The 15,961-nt window shown below is 43.8% G+C and overlaps 1 protein-coding gene across 1 annotated transcript; it reads left to right on the top strand.

Moving 5' to 3' along the window:
* The first annotated feature begins 4,951 nt into the window (after positions 1-4,951).
* Positions 4,952-15,610, top strand: LOC141133600 (motile sperm domain-containing protein 1-like). Its single transcript, XM_073623069.1, has 6 exons — positions 4,952-5,103; positions 7,910-8,186; positions 12,512-12,587; positions 13,599-13,810; positions 13,888-14,052; positions 15,202-15,610. Exons 2-6 carry the CDS (start codon positions 7,991-7,993, stop codon positions 15,231-15,233), a joined length of 681 nt encoding a protein of 226 aa, XP_073479170.1. The 5' UTR covers positions 4,952-5,103; positions 7,910-7,990; the 3' UTR covers positions 15,234-15,610.
* Positions 15,611-15,961: the final 351 nt, after the last annotated feature.

Here is a 15,961-nt window from a genome sequence, read left to right as displayed (position 1 = left end):
TCCCCGGCTTCTGTGTGGTTATTGGTGGAGCGGCAGTAACGAAACCGCCATCCAGGTCGCCATGTTTAAAGAACGCAACAAACGCCCACCTGTGGGAGGGATATAACAACACAAAGTACAACTACAAGCAAAACATTTTTCATTTTTTTAATCAAATAATGAAGGGTTATAAGCCCTGTCAGGTTTTGTACCCCACCGGGGAGATTTCCCATCACTTCCTGTCCCATAAATGAAACAGGAAGTGAAAGGAAAGCCTGTCCCAGAAATGAAACAGGAAGTGAGAGGAAATCATGTCCCATAAATTAAACAGGAAGTGAGAGGAAATCTTGTCTCATAAATGAAACAGGAACTGAGAGGAAATCTTGTCTCATAAATGAAACAGGAAGTGAGAGGAAATCCTGTCCCAGAAATGAAACAGGAAGTGAGAGGAAATCTTGTCCCATAAATGAAACAGGAAGTGAGAGGAAATCCTGTCCCAGGAATGAAACAGGAACTGAGAGGAAATCCTGTCCCAGAAATGAAACAGGAAGGGAGAGGAAATCCTGTCCCAGAAATTAAACAGGAAGTGAGAGGAAATCTTGTCCCATAAGTGAAACAGAAAGTGAGAGGAAATCTTGTCCCATAAATGAAACAGGAAGTGAGAGGAAATCTTGTTCCATAAATAAAACAGGAAGTGAGAGGAAATTCTGTCCCGTAAATGAAACAGGAAATGAGAGGAAATCTTGTCCCATAAATGAAACAGGAAGTGAGAGGAAATCTTGTTCCATAAATAAAACAGGAAGTGAGAGGAAATTCTGTCCCGTAAATGAAACAGGAAATGAGAGGAAATCTTGTCCCATAAATGAAACAGGAAGTGAGAGGAAATCTTGTCTCATAAATGAAACAGGAACTGAGAGGAAATCCTGTCCCAGAAATTAAACAGAAAGTGAGAGGAAATCTTGTCCCTTAAATGAAACAGGAAGTGAGGGAAAATCCTGTCCCAGAAATGAAACAGGAAGTGAGAGGAAATCCTGTCCCATAAATGAAACAGGAAGTGAGAGGAAATCCTGTCCCATAAATGAAACAGGAAGTGAGAGGAAATCCTGTCCCATAAATTAAACAGGAAGTGAGAGAAAATCTTGTACCATAAATGAAACAGGAAGTGAGAGGAAATCCATCCTCAGTGAGGGAATGCGGCTTTTGTCAGCAGAGCTAGTGTCTCCATTGGAAGATTTCCCCTCTATTACTGTTCTGGTGTCACTCTGAGTGATGACGGTAAATAGAACAAATAGAGAGGTGAATCTCCTTAACAGGGCACAGACAGTAAGAAAAACCTAACAGGGGTTCTAATCCCTCTTCACTCTACCCAAAATGAACAAAAAAGTTTTGCCTTTAGGTATACATTAATGTGGAGAGCTGAATTTATGAATGAAGGATTTCATAGTTCAGACATAAATTCACCAGAATAAAATCTGAGACCGTTGTGAATAATCCCCATAATGTGACTAATATGTGTATTTCCTATGATCATCAGCTCCATCTAGTGGTCATAGTGCGGTATTTTCCTGAAACACCTCAATCTGGGAAATACCACATTATTGCCACTACTGTAGATGGAGCTGAGGATCATGGGAAATACACATGTTAGACACATTATGGGAATTTTTGAATACACCTTTATGGAGTGAATTTACTAAAGGAAAACAGACTGTACTTTGCTTAGAGAGATTAGTAAATGAGGGGAAGTTCCTATGCCTTCCATCATCCAATCACGTACAAGCAAACATGCTGTATTATTTTATTTTTTTTGCACCCGAGTGGAAATTCTTTACAAAGTGAAGCTTTTCAAAGGTTTCCCCTTTAATGGGGGGCCCCACCATCTGCCCAAACTCATCTTCCCTTCACTCACCTGTCCCTCTGTTAGGTCAGGAAAGGGAAGTGACATCCCATTCACAGGACAGGAAGATGGAGATGAAGATTCGGATCGCATTGTTTATTGACAAATTGTAGGGGGGCTGGTTTATATCACGGGGGAGGGGCAGATGATTTACTGACATGCTAAATATATGGAGGAGGATCCCATGATTTACTGACATGATGAAAACATGGAAGGAGGTCTCATAATTAACTGATATACTGAAAACATTGGGGTCACATGACTTACTGACATGCTTAAAACATGGAGGAGGATCCTATGATATACTGCCATGCTGAAAATATGGGATTCACATGATTTACTGACATGCTGAAAACATGCAGGAGGATCCGATGATTTACTGACATGCTGAAAACATGGAAGAGGGTCTCATAATTAACTGACATACTGAAAGCATGGGGTCACACGGTTTACTGACATGCTACAAAAACACGGGGGAGGGTCCCATGATATACTGCCATGCTGAAAATATGGGGCTTACGTGATTTACTGACATGCTGAGAACATGGAGTAGGTTCCGTGATTTACTGACATGCTGAACACATGGAAGAGAGTCTCATAATTAACTGACATACAGAAACATGGAGGAAGGTCCCATGATATACTGCCATGCTGAAAATATGGACAAGGATCCCATGATTTACTGACATACTGAAAACATGGAGTAGGGTTACATGATTTACTGACATACTGAAATTATGGAAAAGAATCCCATGATTTACTGACAAGCTTAAAACATGGAGGAGGATACCATGATTTAACGACATTTTAAAAATATGAAGGGAGGGTCCCATGGTTTGCTCACATGCTGAAAATATGGGGGGGTGTCCCATGATTTACTAACATACTGAAAATATGGAGGAGGATCCCATGATTTACTAACATGCTGAAAACACGAAGGTGGGTCACATGATTTACTGACTTGCTGAAAACAAGGGGGAGGGCCCCATTATTTACTGACATATGAAAATATGGGGGAGGATGCCATGATTTACTGACATGTTAAAAACATGAAAGAGGATCCCATGATTTACTAACATGCTGAAAACATGAAGGAGGGTTACATGATTTACTGACATGCTGAAAACATGGAGAAGGATCCCATGGTTTTGCGGATATCATGAAAATATAGGGGGAGAGTCTCATGATTTACAGACATACTGAAAATATGGAGGAGGATACCATGATTTACTTTCATGCTGAAAACATGAAGCAGGAGTCACATAATTTACTGACATGCTGAAAACATGGGGGAGGGTCAAATGATTTACTGACATACTGAAACCATTTAGAAGGATTCCATGGTTTGCTGACATGTTGAAAATATGGGGGGTCCCATGATTTACTGACATACTGAAATTATGGAGGAGGATCCCAAGATTTAATGGCATGCTGGAAACATGGAGGTGGGTCACATGATTTACTGACATACTGAAAATATTAGGAGAGGGTCCCACGGTTTACAGACATGCTGAAAAAAGTAAGGAGGATCCCATGATTTACTGACATGCTGAAAATATGGAGGATGATCGCATGATTTACATATGATGAAAACATGGAGACAGGTCGCACAATTTACTGACACTCTGAAAAACATGAAAAAGGATCCCATGATTTATTAACAAAATTAAAACATGGAGAAGGAGCCTATGGATTTGGCATGCTGAAAATATGGGGAGAGGGTTCTGTGATTTACTGACATGTTAAAAACATATAGAAGGATTCCATGGTTTGTTGACAACCTGAAAATATGGGGGAGGGTCCCGTGATTTACTGACATACTGAAAATATGGGGAGGATCCCATGATTTACTGACATGTTGAAAACATGGAGGGGGATCCCATGATTTACCAACTTGCTGAAAATCTGAGGGAGAGTTCCAAGATTTATTGACAAAATGAAAACATGGTGAAGAACTCCATGGTTTACTGACATGCTGAAAATATGGAGGGAGGGTACCACGATTTACGGATATTGTGAAAATATGGAGGAGGATAAGATGATTTACTGACATGCTGAAAACATGAGAAGGATCCCAAGATTTAATGGCATGCTGAAAACATGGAGGAGGGTCACATGATTTACTGACATACTGAAAATATTAGAGGAGGGTCCCATGGTTGCTGACATGCTGAAGATATGGGGGGAGGGTCCCATGATGTACTGACATACTGAAAATATTAAGGTGGGTTACAAGATTTACTGACATGCTGAAAACATGAGAAGGATCCCATGTTTGCTGACATGCTGAAAATATGGAGGGAGGGTACCATGATTTACTGACCTAGTGAAAATATGGAGGAGGATCAGGTGATTTACTGACATGCTGAAAACATGAAGGAAGGTCACATGCTTTACTGACATGCTTAAAACATCAAGGATGATCTCATGATTTACTGACAAGTTGAAGTCATGGAGGAGGGTCCCATGATTTACTGACATGCTAAAAACATTGAGGATGGTCACAAGGGTTGTTGACATGCTCAAAACCTGGACAAAGGTCCCAAGAATTACTGACACGCTAAAAAAAATGGGTGCGGGTCCCCAGATCTACTGACATCATGAAAACATGAAAGAGGGTGCTATGATTTACTGACGTGCAAAAAATGTGATGATGGTAAAATGATTTACTGACATACTGAAAACACTGAGAAGGATCCTATGATTTACTGATATGCTGAAAACATGGAGGAGGGGCCCACGATTTACTGACATTACATTCAGAGGTGTTGGGTGAGGATACAGGCACAATATTTTACTGACATGTTACAAATATAGGGGAAAGTCACATGAATAACATGCTGTAGTCACACCATTGGATGACATTCCTCTATTATGTTATGGGGGGGAGACACTGACTAGCTATGAGGGGGATTATTACATCATGTAGCCAGCTCTGATCGCTCTAAGACAAGAATGTATCTGCACTGTCCTCCATTTTGTTGGAGACCTTCACACTTCGCCCTCTACTGTTTGGTCTCCGGGAAAAAAAAAAGTCTTCCACCGAGCCAGGACCGATCACATGACACGACAGGGGCGGTGCTTTTCGCTCTCCGATAGGAGAGGCCTGTTCCAATCAGATGTTCGTATTCCTCCCCGCCCCCTGCCGTGCCGCCGCTGACGGACAAGCGCTGTGTCCAATCAGCAAACAGTGCAGGAAGAGCAGGAAGAGGCGGCGGAGGGTGCAGGTAACAGTGCGAGGACCCCCGACCCGACACCTTCCCCTACTAGGGTGATAGCCCCGGGGCATGCTGGGAGTCAGCTCGGTGACGTCACCCCATATCCCGGCATGTGTAGAGAGACCTTCCTTGATGGTCTGCCACCTGTGGGCGGGGCGTGGAGGGGTTATTATTATTGTGTTAGTGTTCCCAGCTCCGCCCACAACCCGGGGAGTCTCATTAAACTGGACTTCCTGATAAACATCTGTATCCATCACAGCATGGAGCAGGCAGCTTCCAGCAGAGGCTTCTCACCCAGCACTTTGTCATCACTTAAAGGGGACCTCCACCTACAAATACCACTCCCTGTCCCCTCCCTCTTACACAGGAGGGGCGGGGCCAAACGCTGAGGGTGTGGGCGGAGCTTAAAGGTCTGCTCCAAAAATTATAATATATAAATAATAATATATCTAATAATAAATAAAAATATATAATAATATTATATCTAATAATATATAAATTTTATATATATATATATATATATATATATATATATAATTATTATATATATATATATATATATATAAATAATAATTAAAAATAATAATATTTCTAATAATAAATAATATATATACAGTATCTCACAAAAGTGAGTACACCCCTCACATTTTTGTACATATTTTATTCTATCTTTTCATGTGACAACACTGAAGAAATGACACTTTGCTACAATGTAAAGTAGTGAGTGTACAGCTTGTATAACAGTGTAAATTTGCTGTCCCCTCAAAATAACTCAACACACAGCCATTAATGTCTAAACCGCTGGCAACAAAAGTGAGTACACCCCTAAGTGAAAATGTCCAAATTGGGCCCAATTAGCCATTTTCCCTCCCCGGTGTCATGTGACTCGTTAGTGTTACAAGGTCTCAGGTGTGAATGGGGAGCAGGCTTGTTAAATTTGGTGCTATCGCTCTCACTCTCTCATACTGGTCACTGGAAGTTCAACATGGCACCTTATGGCAAAGAACTCTCTGAGGAGCTGAAAAAAAGAATTGTTGCTCTACATAAAGATGGCCTAGGCCAGTGATGGTGAACTTTGGCACCCCAGATGTTTTGGAACTACATTGCCCATGATGCTCAGGCACTCTCCAGTGTAGTAGAGCATCATGGGAAATGTAGTTCCAAAACATCTGGGGTGCCAAAGTTCGCCATCACTGGCCTAGGCTATAAGAAGATTGCCAAGACCCTGAAACTGAGCTGCAGCATGGTGGACAAGACCATACAGCGGTTTAACAGGACAAGTTCCACTCAGAACAGGCCTCGCTATTGTCGACCAAAGAAGTTGAGTTCACGTGCTCAGTGTCATATCCAGAGGTTGTCTTTGGGAAATAGACGTATGAGTGCTGCCAGCATTGCTGCAGAGGTTGAAGGGGTGGGGGGTCAGCCTGTCAGTGCTCAGACCATACGCCGCACGCTGCATCAAATTGGTCTGCATGGCTGTTGTCCCAGAAGGAAGCCTCTTCTAAAGATGATGCACAAGAAAGCCGAAAAACAGTTTGTGAAGACAAGCAGACTAAGGACATGGATTACTGGAACCATGTCCTGTGGTCCGATGAGACCAAGATAAACTTATTTGGTTCAGATGGTGTCAGGCGTGTGTGGGGGCAACCAGGTGAGGAGTACAAAGACAAGTGTGTCTTGTCTACAGTCAAGCATGGTGGTGGGAATGTCATGGTCTGGGGCTGCATGAGTGCTGCCGGCACTGGGGAGCTACAGATCATTGAGGGAACCATGAATGCCAACATGTACTGTGATATACTGAAGCAGAGCATGATCCCCTCCCTTCGGAGACTGGGCCGCAGGGAAAAAATCCAACATGATAGCGACCCCAAACACACCTCCAAGACAACCACTGCCTTGCTAAAGTAGCTGAGGGTAAAGGTGATGGACTGGCCAAGCATTTCTCCAGACCTAAACCCTATTGAGCATCTGTAGGACATCCTCAAACAGAAGGTGGAGAAGCGCAAGGTCTCTAACACCCACCAGCTCTGTGATGTCATCATGGAGGAGTGGAAGAGGACTCCAGTGACAACCTGTGAAGCTCTGGTGAACTCCATGCCCAAGAGGGTTAAGGCAGTGCTGGAAAATAATGGTGGCCACACAAAATATTGACACTTTGGGCCCAATTTGGACATTTTCACTTAGGGGTGTACTCACTTTTGTTGCCAGCGGTTTAGACATTAATGGCTGTGTGTTGAGTTATTTTGAGGGGACAGCAAATTTACACTGTTATACAAGCTGTACACTCACTACTTTACATTGTAGACAAGTGTCATTTCTTCAGTGTTGTCACATGAAAAGATAGAAGAAAATATTTACAGAAATGTGTATACATAAAAAAATATATATATATATATATATATATATATATATATATATATATATATATATATATATATATTTAATAATATATATACATATTAATTAATAGTAATAATAATATATATAAATAATAATAATATATCTAATAATAATAAAAAACATAAAAATAATATATAATAATAAATTAGATTAGCAAGATCGGGGGTTGATGTGGGTCAGAGGTCACCTTTTTTTCCCCATTTAGCGACCGTGTGTTTTAGGCTTCTTTCGCACCTATGCAGGCGCAACGGCGCTCACGTGTGTTTTTTGCGCGGTTCCCACTGCGTCACGATTAACGCAGCCCATTCAACAGGTATAATAATAATAGTGTGAGACTTGTTGGGGGGACATTAGAGTGCAAGCTCCTCTGGTACAGTGACTAAATGATTGTCCCCCCTCTCTCTCTCCTGTACAGTGTCCTGTCTGTGAGCCGCCACTCCCGTCTCTCCGGTAGCGGGGATGTGATGTGACCAATGTGCAGCGTATGTAGCCGGCCATGCACAGGGTTCCCGCCCGAGGGGAAGAAGATGAAAGGAGGACGACCCCCGAGGCCTCTTTGCCTTCCGGCAGCCGCTCCCCCCTCCCCGTCTTCATCTTCCCACCCGCTCTGGACTTCTATGCCGATGACCAGGCCAGCCACAAGCAGGTGCTGACCCTGTACAACCCCTTCCCCCGGGTGCTCCGCTACAAAGGTGAGACTCCGTAGACTCTTTTTTTGTGTTCCCCCCCCCATGCCGTGAGGTTCTTGCTCCGTAACGCATGTCCCTGGTTATTTATCGCCTCTGCACCTGACACACGCCTGAACTCTGTGCTAGGTAAACCCCTCCCCCACTGCTTGAAACATGAGACTGTCAGGTCTGTGCAATCCCCCGTATCCATCACAGATATCATTTTTGTGTCACTGACCTTTGTCGAGTAATATCAGCCTCAATTAATATGGGAGCTGGCTGGTGGCACTTTCAAGAACACTCAACTGGCGTATATAAAAAAAAAAAAAAAGGATAGAATAGCTGATAGCTGTTCATCAATCGAAACTTCTTGTAAAATTAATTCTGTGTGAATGGGGTAAAATTGAAGGTTATCTGGTTTTATTCTCTGCAGGTCGAATGTTATTTAGTGAAGAAAAAAAATTGAATGGGGAAAATACTGCATTATGGCCATTAGATGGAGCTGAGGAGCACACTTATTTCGTATGATAGCGCCATCTAGTGGCCTTAATGCCCTTTTTTTTTCCCTATTCACACATTCGCACCACAGGGAATATAGCCTGAGAATATTCAATTTTGCATTTGCACCATTGCAGTTTTGATGGATTTGATGCAGTTTTTTTTTTTTTTTTTTTTTATAAATACACCCGTATGTAGCGGTAGCTTTAGAGAAAACCATGGCGAGATGTAATCTGCTCCATGCCGCCTAAATCCCTCCAGCCCACAGGCACATTTCGGAGATGAAAAACAGAATAGGAATTTTCTTGTTAAAAAAAAAAAAAAAAAAAAAAAACAGAATAGGAATTTTCTTATTAAAAAAAAAAAAAAAACAGAATAGGAAGGCGCGCACACATAGTGCATTACCAAAGATAATTGAATAATAAAAATGTTTTATATAAAAGTGGGTACTCGCAAAAGGCAACTGACAAAAAGCCATAAAAACAATGCATGGACATGCACAGAAAATCGGGGTACAGCTAACGCGTTTCGGGGGCGCACCCCCTTTCTCAGAGCTAATGCCCCATACGCACGGTTGGAATTTCCGGCGGAAAATGTGCGATCGGAGCTAGTTGTCGGAAATTCCGACCGTGTGTGGGCTCCATCGGACTTTTTCCATCGGAATTTCCGACACACAAAGTTTGAGAGCTGGTTCTTAAATTTTCCGACAACAAAATCCGTTCGTGTAATATTCCCATCGTGTGTAGACAATTCCGACGCACAAAGTTCCACGCATGCTCGGAATCAAGCAGAAGAGCCTCACTGGCTATTGAACTTCGTTTTTCTCGGCTCGTCGTACGTGTTGTACATCACCGCGTTCTTGACGTTCGGAATTTCCGACCAACTTTGTGTGTATGCAAGAAAGACAAGTTTGAGCCAACATCCGTTGGAAAAAATCCATGGATTTTGTTGTAGGAATGTCCGATCGTGTGTACGGGGCATAAGACGATTGGGGGGGGGTTCCATTGGTTTCCCTTCAGTGCACATCCCTCATTTTTTCAATCTTGGACAACAGATGGCGGTAGGGACAATTGATCCATGGTGGAGAGCTACGATCGTTACACAATCTGGGGAACACATATGGGACATTGGGTGCATGGACATGGGGCGACTACAATATTTTACACTTATCTGTTTGACAGATATAAGACCAGCAGACCCTCTCACCTGATTTGAAACCCTTTCTCTTCAGTCACCAGAGGTCTCATGGCAAGGGCACACACATTTGTGGCCAACAAGAAGATGCAGGCCTCTGCTTCTTCAAGAAATGGGAGAGGGAGCTGGGGTACACTCTGTCCGACCCTCAATCTCACGCACACCTCCACCACCAGCTCAAAAAAACACAAGAGACCATCTAAAAAATACTCACCAGATGATATGAGGTTCCTAGAAGCTGGCCTCTATCTACCACATGCTGGGGAAGATGTGGTCAGCCAGGCTCCTACCTCCACACAGGGCCGCTGTTAAGCCCCGTATTCACGATCGGATTTTACGCTCCATCGGATAATTGTTGTCTGACTTTCCCGCCAACAAATTTACAATTTAGGGAGCACTAGTGCAACTTCTCATGCAACTTTGGACACCTGAGGTCGCATGACAAGTCACAGTCCATTGAACTCAATGGCACCCGTTCCAGTCTATGTGGCCTAAAGTTGCAGTGACTTTGAAAGGGTTCCTGCACTACTTTGATGCGACTTTCTTGCGATTTGAGTGCCGGAGAGTGTAGCGTTGCACCAAAGTCACACCCCAAATCGTTCAACTTTGGAGTTGCACTCATGGGAACGGAGCCTTTTTGTTTCACCGGGTGCCGATGTTGCCATTGCTTACTTCTGGTGCTCCGACACGCCAGCTATGGGTCTCCTACATGGCAGCCATGGTGTGGTTTTCCCCTCCTCTTCCTTTGCCCAATCACAGAGCACTTTGCATCCTGTGAACTGATTCACACAATCCAAAGAGTTCTGTGAATGGTCAGGGTGAGAGGATGTAGGCCCTAATAATAATAATAATAGGATGGACCTATTATTATGGACTGATTAAGCCCTTATTATAATACATGGACTAATTTGGGAGTTTTTGTTATTTTATACCTGGAATTGCGCTATATATCTGTGTTTTTCTTAACCCCCTGTATGTCAATGCTTATTTTTTTTTTTTTATTGGAGTTTTTCTTTACATTTAACTTTTTTTCACGTTCCCTGGTAGAGTGAGGCACTGGTGACGTAGCATTCACAGATGCATCCTGGGAAGACTACATCACCACCAGTGCTCTCCAGGAAGATCTTGTTTCTTAACACGGCTTTTTTTTGGGGGGGTAATGTCGTATGGCTGATGACACCCTCCCCCCAATACCTCTTCTTGGCCATACTGATGTCCTCAGTCTTCCAGGTGGAAGCAACACCCAGTGCCGCTCCGTTTCGATTAGAGCTGGGCGATTTTCTCCAAAAAAAAAAAAAAATCTGCGATTTTATTTAAAAAAAAAACTAGATTCACGATTCAAATCAAGTTTTTTTGTTTTTTTTTTGATGGACACCGCGCCGGTCCTGAGAAGCTGTGGGCAGGAGTTTTTAGGCGAGGCCTCGCCTAAAAACTCCTGCCCGCAGCTCCTCAGGACCGGCGCGGTGACACCGCGCCTGTCCTGCTGAAAAAAAACAAAAAAAAAAATCGATTTGCTGAAATTTTGAATCGATTTGACCTCTCAACTCGATTCAAGATTCAAATTGATTTTTACCCCCCAGCCTTAGTTTGGATGCCTGCGAGTGCCTGGGGCATGGAGCCCAGAGCTAGGTTTTTAAAGCTAAACTCCGGGCAGAATTTTTTTTTTGCCCCATGCAATGAAAGGAGAGCAGAGATATACTTACCTAATCCTCCAATCCTCCCAGCACAAAACGGGTCTGGCACCCCCCAGCTCTAGCAGTCTTGAATAGTGGACTGTCCCGGATGTCATCACGGCCAGAGCACACTTCATAGACTAGGAACAGTCCACTGCTGGGCTGTGGGGATGGGTACCTGCTCCTCCCCACCGAAAGGTGCCAAATGTGGCAGGGGGGGAGTCAGATAAGTGAAGCTTCCACTTTTGGGTAGGACTCCGCTTTAAGCACTTTAGGACTAGCAGCCGTGTACCCCTATTGGATGGGCCAGGTGTTACAATGCAAAACTACAGGGTTTTCGATTTGGCATAAAGATAAAAAACACACGCAAAGATAGTGTGGAATTCAGCGCTAAAAAACTAATAGTTGCAGCAATAGTGTACAGACAATCATCAGTCTTGTCAGTAATATAAAAAAAAGACATAAAAGGAATAAATGATGTAGAAAAAAAAAGTTATAATGAAAAAGAGTAAATCTTGATAAAATGTTCTGGAGGGGGAGAGGGTTTGAACCCCTTTGAGTTAGTGTCCGATGAAGGAGGCGTGGCCCTGCTTCCCAAACGCGTTCTGATTGGCTAAACACAGTGGTAGGCGGCTCCCAGGTTTACAGCTCCGGATCGTCTCCACGCCACGACAGGCCACGCCTCCTATTACTGAAAATTTTGCAGATCAGGGCATTTGATCCGCAGTAACATCTGCAACATTGTGACAGATTGCGATAATAATCTGCGACCGGGTTCTGCAAACAGACCAAACTGACACTAAGTCCCTACCGGAGCAATCACAGCAGGGTATATATATATATATACACTACAAGGTCAAAAAAAAAATTGTGTCTTGTAGCAACCTTATACATATTTCTAACACAAGTGGAGTTTTCCTTTAAGGAATTGTGTGTGTGTGTGTTCTCCATCCTCCCATAATGCTCTTCTCTTGTCTCTGGCAGTTCTCTCCACGGCCCCCCTACGCTACACAGTAGTGGATGCTGAAGGACTGGTCAAGCCGAACTCCTGCATTGACATGTGAGAACAAATCACCCCCTTCCATTCCACTTCTGACTAATCATTGGTTTCCAGTTTTATATAGCTCTGACATATACCGCAGTGCTGTACAGAAAACACTAAGCCAGTCACATCAGTCTCTGAACCAGAGCTTACACTCTAATGTCCCCCCCCCCCCCCCCCCACAGTCACACACTATTATACATTTATATAGCTCTGACATATACCGCAGTGCTGTACAGAGAACACTGAGCCAATCACATCAGTCTCTGTGCCAGAGGAGCTTACACTCTAATGTCTCCCCACAGTCACACACTATTATTATTATACATTTATATAGCTCTGACATATACCGCAGTGCTGTACAGAGAACACTGAGCCAATCACATCTGTCTCTGTGCCAGAGGAGCTTACACTCTAATGCCCCCCCCCCCCCCCCACAGTCACACACTATTATTATTATACATTTATATAGCTCTGACATATACCGCAGTGCTGTACAGAGAACACTGAGCCAGTCACATCAGTCTCTGAACCAGAGGAGCTTACACTCTAATGCCCCCCCCCCCACAGTCACACACTATTATTATTATACATTTATATAGCTCTGACATATACCGCAGTGCTGTACAGAGAACACTGAGCCAATCACATCAGTCTCTGCACCAGAGGAGCTTACACTCTGATGTGCCCCATAATCAAACACTATTTTACATTTATATAGCTCTGACATATACCGTAGTACTGTACAGAGAACACTGAGCCAGTCACATCAGTCTCTGTACCAGAGGAGCTTACACTCTAATGTCCCCCCATAATCACACACTATTATACATTTATAGAGCTCTTACATATACCGCAGTGCTGTACAGAGAACACTGAGCCAGTCACATCAGACTCTGAACCGGAGGAGCTTACAATCTAATGTCCTCACCACAGTCACACACTATTCTCATACATTTTTATAGATTTAGAAAACACAGATAGAATATACAAATCCTTTGATGTTATCTTTTTTTCTTCCTCTTGCAGAGTCACCCGGCACCGTGATATCCGGGCTCGGCATTACGGGAGCGCAGACAAGTTCCGGGTGGAGATATGGGAAGAGGGCGGAGGACGAGGAGTGGGAGGGAGGAAGGACATTCCTGCCACACTACATCCGACCAGACCCCAATCGAGAGAGCGAGGAACCAGTGAATCGCCCAAGTGGCACCCACCTTCCCACGTCTTCTCAGTGCGCCATGGTAGGAGAAATACATTTGTATGATTGGAATGAAGAAGAGGGAGCTCAGGTTATAACCCTGTGTATTTCTCTCCACAGGAGTCCCACGCCCGCTGTCCCCTGGCCTGTTTGGGCTGTACATTCTGGTGGGATTGGTATCTCTGGTGGTCCTGATGCTTCCATTACATGGAGACCCCCGGAGCTTCCTCCATGAGAACCTCCATGTGTCAGTCATCCAGAAACTTGTTGCTGCTTACGTGTTAGGTACGAACCTAATAATTCAGTCTCTACTGAGTCTTCTCTGCCTATGATCCTGTCTCTGTAGATTCCCCTCTACATAAGCCCATCTCTCTAGAAGAGCCTCCTCTCTATGATGCCTTCTCTCCAAAGCATCCTCTCTATGTTCCCTTTGTCTCCAGAGAAGAACCTCCTTTCTATGTTCTTGTCTCTCCAGAGCTACCTCTCTATGATCTCATCCCCGAAGCCCCATCTCTAAGATTCCCTTCTCTATGGTTCTCTCCAGAGCCTTGTTTCTGCAGTCCCGTCTCCCATAAGCTTCCTCTTTATGATCTCTCCAGAACCTTCTACTTATGATCCATTCCTTCAGAGTAGCAGTCTCCAAACTGTAGCCTCGGGCCGGATGCGGCCCTTGGGGCACTATTCTACCCACTGACACCAACAATGGGGCATAATTCCTGTCACTGATAGCAACAATGGGGCACTGTTCCTCTCACTGACACCATCAAAAGGGTAGAATTCCTTCCATCAATACCAACATTGGCATTGGGGCAGAGTTCCTTACATTGACACCAACAGTGGGGCACTTTTCTTTTCCATTGACACCAACAATGGGGCAGAATTTCTCTCACTGACACTAACGATGTAGCAGAATTTCTCTCATTGACACCAACAATTTGGTAGGATTCCTTCCATTGACACCAACGATGGGGCAGAATTCCTTCCATTGACACCAACAATGGGGCAGAATTCCTTCCATTGACACCAACAATGGGGCAGAATTCCTCCCATTGACACCAACAATGGGGCAGAATTCCTCCCATTGACACCAACGATGGGACAGAAGTCCTCCTATTGAATACCAACCATGGGGCAGAATTTCTCACATTGACACCAACAATGGGACAGAATTCCTCCCATTGACACCAACAATGGGACAGAATTCCTCCCACTGACACCAATGATGGGGCAGAATGCCTCCCACTGACACCAACGATGGGGCATTGTTTACTCCCACTTGACCCCATGACATGTCCCCCCTAAAGTCTGAAGGACAGTAAACTGGCCCTTTGTGTAGAAAGTTTGGAGACCCCCGCTCCAGAGCCTCCTCTCCTTGATCCTGTCTCTCCAGATGCTCCTTCCCTCCTCTGATGATTTCTTGTATATCCTTCTCAGGTCTCCTCACCATGGTGTTCCTACAAAGCTGACAAGATGGCGGACCAGAGATCCAGATGAAACGGGGACCGGCCTCAGAAAGCTGTTCACAAATTCCAGGGAGCACGCTTCCTACATGTGTGTTCATGTGTTTTATCAACAAGACTTTTATAACAACATGTGCATACATGTGTGAATGTATTATCTCACCTCAATATACCACGGAGTCATCGCTATAAATGAACATCTCAGAACCATGTAACCCAAATAATGAGATGCCGGATCTTGTGTATTTTGGGGGTCTATTGGGATAACATAGTCTGTGTTCAGTCATTCCCATCTTCTCTCTATACATCCATGTAAATTGTCTATATGTACATTTGCTGTATATATGTCACCGTTACCGCCATAAACGTGGGTAATATCAACATTTTCCGGGTGGATTTTATATGTAGGATATTTGCAGGTTATAGGAAACGATGCTAACATTCCAGGCCGTAAACGGCAGTATATCGCATGGATATATCATTGCAATGCCTAATCTTCCACCTTCATTGTTGCTGGGTATTATGTGCCGGATCTGTATAGATGAGGAATAGTACCCCATCATTTGTATTGGTAGAAGGAATTGTGTTCCATTGGTGTCAGTAGTAGGAATAGTTCACCATTATTGGTGTCAGTGGAAGGTATAATGCCCCATGATTGTATTCAGTGGGAGGAATAGTGCCCAATCATTGGTGTTAGTAGGAGACATAGTGCTCCATCATTGGTGTCCGTGAGA

This window comes from Aquarana catesbeiana, linkage group LG03, assembly GCF_042186555.1.
Source record: "Aquarana catesbeiana isolate 2022-GZ linkage group LG03, ASM4218655v1, whole genome shotgun sequence".
NCBI lineage: Eukaryota > Metazoa > Chordata > Amphibia > Anura > Ranidae > Aquarana > Aquarana catesbeiana.
Note: the sequence above shows the minus strand (reverse complement) of the source record. Positions and strands in the feature narration are given on the sequence as shown.